Genomic DNA, 8,365 nt, shown 5'->3' on the forward strand with positions numbered 1-8,365 from the left:
ATTCCTACTCTACTAATTGGTCTCCTTGTTCCTATACTTATCTTGATTTAATCTATTTTTCCATGCAGCAGAAATACTGATTTTAAAATATAAATACAATTGTCTCACTCAAAATGCTCCAATAGTCTCTCTTCGTACTTAAAATCAAATCCTATTGGCACTAACTAACCACAAGATCTACAGCTTACCTGTGTATTTTTTAATAAAGTGAATTTATACCAAAGAAAACAAACAAAAAAGCTTTTGGTAACTTTTCCCAAAACATTTTTGAGAAAAACTACTATGGAAAAAGAATGCTTTAAAACCAACTTATAATATATACTTTTACTGGTAGAAAATATGGTACAGTTGAAAGGCAACTGAATTAAGAATCAGATCTGAGTATGAATGAATCTGGACTATGGAACTAACTAGACAGATGACTAAAGACAATTTACTAACATTTTCTGGGCTTCAATTCTGTTATCTGCTAAACTAAAACTAAAAAAATTGGATGAAAGTATGGCTCAATTCTTTTGATTTGAAACATCTACATTTTTCCTCTAAACTCCTTTAAGTGAGAATAAGACACAAGAAAGACTGAGAATATCAGAGCCATTATCACTGTCCTCTGATTTAAAAAAAAAAAAAAAAAAAAAAAGGAAGATGATAGCATGTGGAAAGAAAACTCTTAAGGGGTGTCTGGTTGGCTCAGTTGGGGGGTGCACACAAGTCTCAACCTCGAGAAGTCATGAGTTTGAGTCCCACGCTGGGTCAAGAGATTACTTACATTAATAAATACATACATACATACATACTTCAAAAAAAAAAAAGAAAGAAAAGAAAATTACTTAATCTGTAAGATCCCTTCCAATTCAAATATTTTATGGTCAAGCAGGAAAAAACAGTCCACTACCATTTTTTCCTATTAAAAGTGAAAATAGCTGGGGACTTCAGTTGGAAACTTCAGATAATGCCTCAAGATCCCCAACCTTTTGAGTTAACCGGAAGAAGGACATTGTTTATTCCAGTCTCATTTATTTTTCAGAAAAATAAAATATTTTACAATCAAAAGTACTGGGGTACCTGGCTGGCTCAGTCGGAGAAGCATACAACTCTTGATCTCAGCGTTTTAAATTCAATCCCCATGTTGGGTATAGAGATTACTTACAAGAAGAAATAAAAACCTTTCAATCAAAAGTACTATTACCAAAAAGATCTCATCATTTGTCTTTAAGTCTTTACAAAAGCTATCAAATTAGTTATGTTAGGCTTTCTAACTATAATTTATAGGGATTTTCTTCTTCCATGGGAAGATGATGTTGACCATGGTGATAAAAACATTCCCCATCTTTATTTATGAAGCTATAAATAAATCCAAAAGCAATATAAGAATTTAAAAAGTAAATTCCACTTTATCCAAAGCTATCCTAAAATTATATAGAAGCTAGCTAACAAGAGAGTTAAGAGTATTGAAACTGGGTTCTACTCTTACTGAATCATGTGATCTTGGCCAAGGCATTTATACTTGCAATGGTTCCGTTTTCTGTAAAATGGAGATTATCAACTAAGACTTTAAGATATGTACAAAAGTAACTATGTGTTCTTTCAACAACTTACCCTAACATGGCCTTTATTGTGAGCTAAATGACCCAGTACTCACTCTCTGGAAATAAGTTTAATTCCTTTGATGTAAAATTCTGTCAAGCATCTCTTTTTTATGAAATAGTTATTCCTAGATGAATATTTATTCAATTCTCAAATACTACAAAAATTTACTATCTGAAGTCATCTTACAAAAATGAATTATATCCATGTTTAGAGATGATCTGGAGGGACATACACCAGTGTCCATGAACTACAGTTTCTTTTGCATGACAGAAACAAAACCAATCTTTATTTTCTTCCTTTTGCTTATCTATAGGTTCTAATTTTTCTATAATAGACACAACAGTTTTTGTAATAAGGGAGAGAACTTAGTGAAATTAATTCAATAAGCAAATAAAGTTAAGCACTTTTTAAAATTCACATTTTGAACTGGAAAATGAAATATATCAGTACTTCTACTTACTGAATTCAATTCCTATTAGAAAAGGAACAACCAAGAATATCAAATACACATTCTAATATACTCTCCAATTCTGATTTCTCTTCTGAGCTCTAACTCTGTAGCATATATTTCACTTCTTAAATCTTAGCAAAACTTCAATGTAAACCCCTCTCAAGCATTTTCAAAATTAGGAAAAAATTACCGATAAGACTTCTATAATCTCTTAACCTTGAATTTCTCTTCTCTTGTTCCTCACTGACAGATTTCCACTGTAGTTTCATCCTGAAGTATTCATCACTAGAGAAAACAATTTTATACCAAAAAAAGCTATTAGAATACTATATTTTTCAAAAATTCAGATTGGGTTTTTGTATAAACAATGTATCAAACCATTTATGATGCTAGTCAGATGAGAGGTTATAAATGATAGTAAGATGTTTAAAGTTATGATACATGAGTGAAAACAAAGAAAAAATAACCTTATACCTACCATAAACTTTGCTTAAACTACTAGGATATTTAGGTATGATTTTAAGAAAATATCTACCTTAATCCTTAATATGATACCTAAAATTATTCAGTTACTAAATATTTTAACCACTAAAGTTTCAAAATAACTAAAATACAAATTTATACATTTTTTAAATGTGACCTAAGAGTTCCATTTTCAACCAGTTTATTGCACAAACTTGTTAATGTGAAATATCTTAGGAGCACTGGCAAAGGTGTTGAAAGAGAAAGGATTGTCTGAAAATTTAAATATGCACATAAAGATTCAAAGTGAGCTTTAAATCAAAGGCTAGACTGATAAACTGGAAATAAGAAGGGTACCTGGAAAGTTGGCCTCTGTTTCTTTTCAAGTCTGAGAAATTACTTAGAGAAACACTCTTCCGAAAAATGAAAGATTAGTTTATGTTACAAGAGCACCAGGAAAATAAAGGTAATTAAGCTAAACAATAAATACACTTCTTATGGGCCATTTTTTATTATTTCTTAATAAATTGTAAAAATGAATCAAGATGAATGATATATTTAAAAATCCACATCTAATTAGTTATTCTTCAATTATGCAAACTGTTTTTACAAGAGAAGTGGAATTTTTTTTTGCCATCTTTCTACATTATTCACCAACACAACTGCAATGTCTGAAATGACTAGTTTAAAATAACTACAGGGCTCATAATTTTTCAATTAAAAAGATGAAAATAAAATTACTTTTCCCATACCCTCCTCTATTTCAAATAGTCATCTAAAAGCACTATACTAATTTGTATGAGTGAGTTACTTGAATTTCTTTGATGAACACATAAAAGATCTGACTTACGTTTTTTGTTTTTGTAATTGAGTTCTTTCCTCCTTGGTACTGTCCCAAGGAAAATAACCCAGAAGAAATTTCCATGCTTGCTTTCTCAATGCATGACTAAGTCCCTAAAGAAAACATTCATATTAAACGCATTCGTAAAAAGTATGTAACACTTTAGGTTCACAAAACTTGCATATATATATATAGGAAGACTTAATATATCTGTACTGCATATGTGTATATATATATATAGGAAGACAATATATATATACTGCATATATATATACACATATATATAGGAAGACTTAATATTTAAGAGATAGTTCTATATGTAAAAATAGCTCAATTCAATGAATACTATGCCTTGTTTCTGCCCTCTAGATTCTGACAATGTGAAGTAGCTGCCAGAAAGCTTAACCAATGTAGAGGACACGGTAGATTATATAGAAGGCAGGGGACTGATGAGTCTTTCTAAGCCCAATCCTCACTATATAAGGAACTACCACTGAGGTATATCCATGCCTCCTTCACACAGCCCACAGAACTTCGAGTAAGGAAGACAATCTTCCCCTAGACTTAATGGTGGCTTCCTCCACCCAACCCTCAGGGACATCAAAGGAACCTCACTCCGTCCTACAGGGATTTTAAAACATCATTCATCAAAAAGGAATTCATTCCCTGACTCCCCAAATACCTCCCACAATAAAAGAAAACTTAAATATCAGCAGTTTCAAATATCATCTGTATTAAGGTATTTACCCCTCTAAATATCATCTGCTTCATATTATCTACATTTAGAATTCTTCCCTCAGAATCAATGTTGTTAGTCCACTCTTCCAAGGATACTGGCTCTCTCCTTTGAACAACAGGTCGTTCTCCCAAATCAATCTAAAATAAGAAAATAAGCAATGAGGAGTACGCTTTTTTAACCAGTGAAATGAAATCAAGGTATATAAAAATTAAAATAAATACTATTTATTACTCAGACAGAATTTCTAACATTTCTAATATCTTCCCTTACTTTCCAATGTTCAATTTATGAACTGTAACAGCATCCGATACATTTTCCATCCCACTAATACAAATATGACAGGATTATAAATGCAGAGACAGGAGTACATTTGCTATTTTGAGTTTCAATTACATAAGTATAAAACATTCAACATGTAAATTCCATAAGAGACCCTTCAAATTAAATGGTATGCTATATTATTTGAAAAGACAGAATTATTCCACTAATCATATTCTAAAACTAGCTTTTCTTCCAAACTAAAATTTGTAGCTCTCAGAAGTGATTCATGATCCATTAGCTCGACTTGGTATTTTCTACAGTTTTTCATTCAATTAGCATATGTTGGTAATTTTAAAATGCCATCTGCAAGATAAGCCCTTTAAGTATTACAATTTAGATATTTATAACATTCTATGTATAGCCTAAACTTGTAGCAAACTCAAAAGTCTTGTTGAGCATTTATAAAGATCTGCCATAGTTCTGGGCTAAGATCCATTTTACTTAAAAAAGAAAAGATTAACGTGAGAATAAAAGCCTTAATTAAGAGTATTGTCCTAACTCTGGCACCTACTGAGAAAAACATATAAACTAGGAACAGAATTAGGAACAATATGCAAGGCACACAATTCACTCACTGCTACACACTCAATGAAACAACCTGTTCATTATTATCAAAAAGTAATCAAAAGATGCAACTTAATTAACAGAAAGTGTAAGCAGGAATTGATGAAGAACCCAAGAATTTGGTGGTAGAAGCACTAGCTGTTAGAATACATAATTTAACAAAAAAGTTGTAAAAACTATAAGAAAGAGGCAGATATAACCAAAATTGAGTTTCTATTTCTAGCATATCCAGTGCATGTTTCAAAAGCATTTCTCCTGCTAGAATATAGAGCTATGTTCATATAAATCTCCACTCACTCTTGTGATGACTTCAAATCCTGGTTCTTCTTGTTGATTTATCTTTAAACCTGGAATAGCATCACTAAGAAAATCTGCCATTTCTGACGGAGGTCGTTGATGTGTTGAGGGATCACTGCCTCTCAAACTATCAAAAATGTAGTTTGTGACTTTGGAAAATCCTACCATAGTTGCTGTATATGGATCCTTTTTAATTTTCTATGTAGTAAGAAGAGAAATATTAGCATTATTAATACAAATAAAGAATAAAAAAGCTTCTAATGGGCAAAAGGGCAATGTTCTTTTAAAGGCAGGGGAAATCAGAACTAAAATAGTGTTCTAAGATTATTTTGAAATTTGCTTTCTGGAAAGAAAAATTTACATTTTCTACGGCAATTTTTCATTCATTTGGTTAAAATAGTATATAAACGGCAAGCTAATGCTACTGATTGAATTTCAGATAAACAAATGATTTGCAGGCTTATTAAATCTGCATACGTCACAAATATATGCAGTGCTTACTTTCCACTGATGCATGGCCCACAATAGCTTTCTTCTGTCTAGCAGTCCTGCCTTCACAAAAAAAATATTTCTTAACGTGTGCGAAACCACACTAGTCTAACAGAAAATATTCAACAGCTGTTTCAAAGTTCACAATATTTAAGCATTTGCTGACATTTTAACCTAATTACAGTAAAACCTTGCTTTATGAGCATACTTCATTCGGGAAGCACACCTGTAATCCAAAGCACTCATACAGCACAAATAGAATTTCACGATACACTGGCTCAGTTGTGATCCTGTGACATTCGGCATCATGTACTACTTCTATTGCAAGACATTGCTCGTTTATCAAGTTAAAATCTGTTAGAAATGTTTGCTTGTCTTGCAGAACACCTGCAGAACAAGTTACTCCCAATCTAAGGTTCTACTATATAAGGTTAATAAATCATGCCAATGAGTGTGATTTGTTCTGGACAGTGCTGTCCTGGAAACAGCAAAAGGTTTTTCTACTGCTAGGGTTACTTCTAAATCTCAAACTGCCTGCTTATTCATATTTAGCAAAATTAGTTACTTTTTAACAGTCTGACTTTTAAATGATTGTTTTCACAATAAAAAAACCTTTTTTCACTTTTTACTTTAATCAGTGTCTAGCTGTCTGGTCCTCCCTCCTCCTAAGTTCTCTCTTTATCTTGTTATCTTCAGAACCAAGAAGAGACCATCCGTGACACAGTAAGCACTCAAACATTTGTTGACTAAGTGAATAAATAAACCACCATTTCATCAGTGTACATAGAAACTTTAGTGAAAAATAAATGAACTTTATTTCTGCCAGTGGTTAAGTGAATTCTTTTTAGCCAAACGTAAGAATATAGTCAAATGCTTTAAGGAGGATTAGATTATCATGACCCCAAATGAACCTACTTAAAATGGAAAATAAAAATTCAAACCATATTTTTAAGCTTATCATTAATGAATTCAAAGTGGCTTAGCCAGTAACCTTTCACCTGATTCAAACAGTGAAAGCTATAACAATAAAAATCTACTAATGTCCAATTTCAGGAATTAGAATAAAGGGGGAAATTAGTAACTAAAACCAAAGAAGCTTCTGACTCTTAAAAATAATACACATATTATTTATAAAAAATTATGGAGAATAGGGCTACCAGGGTGGCTCAGTTGGTTAAGTGTCTGACTCCTGATAGCAGCTCAGGTCACGATCTCACAGCTTGTGAGATCAGGCCCCACAGCAGACTCTGGGCAGAGAGTGCACAGCTTGCTGGGGATTCTCTCCGTCTCTCTCTGTCCCTCCCCTACTTGTGCTGTATTACAAGCTCTCTCTCAAATAAAAACTTTTTAAAAAATTTAGTTTCATAGAGTTTACACACAGAGAGACACTTGCCCATTCTGTATAATCTCTGAGAAAGTGAGAGGTGGGAAAATATAAAATAATGGAATCAGATCAATAGATTAATATAAAATAGATTAAGAAACATACTTGTATTAAACCATATGCAGGTTCGTCAAGAAGATTTTCAAATGACTGTGAAAGACTCTTATTTTGACAATTCACAAGAAGTGTTCTTTTATCGTGTGGAGATCTGTAATAAAAGAAGGGATCTGTAGAAAAACACTAGAACACTGCATTAATTACTACCTGAATAATTATTAATGCCTAGTTACTTTGACCCCAAAACTCAAATGTCCAGGTCTAGAACTGTTTCCCATTAATACAATATTAGCAACTATTTAGTAACTATCTTAAATGAGCTTCAAAACTACATGAAACATGAAATACTAACAAATATAAGAGGACTGAAGCATCTTTTTATTCTAGGTAAAGTCAAGAGGACTAAGTTGTAACAAACCCAAATTTTTGTTTATAATTATAATAGAAAAACCTTACAAATATATCTGCCTTTATTATCACAAAAAATTTTTACTGTTAAAACACACTTTAGGATTCATCAGTATATTTAATATGTACAATATAGAAAAATGTCCTCTTTGGGAAGGGTTTCCAACATCATTCCAGAGCTTATAGTTATTGCAATATAAGGTTTTAAAAACACAAGATAAAACAGATTAATTGTTAAAGACCATTAATTATGCTAACATAATTATAAACACACATGAACATATTTAACAAAGTTATAACATACAGTTCAGGTACAGTATGCTTCAGTTCTTGCTTATTAAGCTCTAGAAGCAAGTTTTTTGTCACATTTCTTAATAACTACAAAACAAATGTTTCCCAAACAGACATCTAATTTCAAGTAATCAGATGAATTATCCAGTCTTTTTTCTATTCAGTAAGTTTTATAAGTTAGTAAGTTGGCTATAATAAATCCACAACTTTTCTGTGTTTAAAATAAAACTTAGATTGTATTGCAGTTTCACTTAACAGTATATAAAATGCTGTGTTGTGACAGGTATCAACTATCCATTAGACACTGAATCAATTTTTCTTAAGCACTACTAACTTCTTGCTTTTCTTGAAGCTAGATCATTCTGAAAATTTCCTGTTAGACCTATGAGTGCAAACATATGGTTTCTGTCCTTCTCTGCCTGACTTATTTCACTTAGCATGACACTCTCAAGGTCCATCCACTTTCCTACA

The 8,365-nt window shown here is 31.8% G+C and overlaps 1 protein-coding gene across 2 annotated transcripts in view; it reads right to left on the minus strand.

Moving 5' to 3' along the window:
* The window catches only part of TBC1D15 (TBC1 domain family member 15), a 70,880-nt gene that overhangs the window by 19,739 nt on the left and 42,776 nt on the right, over positions 1 to 8,365 (minus strand). The window contains exons 6-11 of one of the 2 annotated variants that reach the window (XM_029953839.1): positions 7,244 to 7,346; positions 5,767 to 5,817; positions 5,266 to 5,463; positions 4,092 to 4,220; positions 3,354 to 3,457; positions 2,232 to 2,326 (exon numbers count right to left, since the gene is read on the minus strand). In XM_029953839.1, coding sequence (XP_029809699.1) covers positions 2,232 to 2,326; positions 3,354 to 3,457; positions 4,092 to 4,220; positions 5,266 to 5,463; positions 5,767 to 5,817; positions 7,244 to 7,346 — 680 coding nt within the window. The remainder of the gene's footprint in view (positions 1 to 2,231; positions 2,327 to 3,353; positions 3,458 to 4,091; positions 4,221 to 5,265; positions 5,464 to 5,766; positions 5,818 to 7,243; positions 7,347 to 8,365) is intronic. The other variant, XM_029953840.1, reaches the window with a different exon arrangement.

This window comes from Suricata suricatta, chromosome 10 (assembly GCF_006229205.1).
Source record: "Suricata suricatta isolate VVHF042 chromosome 10, meerkat_22Aug2017_6uvM2_HiC, whole genome shotgun sequence".
Taxonomy (NCBI): Eukaryota; Metazoa; Chordata; class Mammalia; order Carnivora; family Herpestidae; genus Suricata; species Suricata suricatta.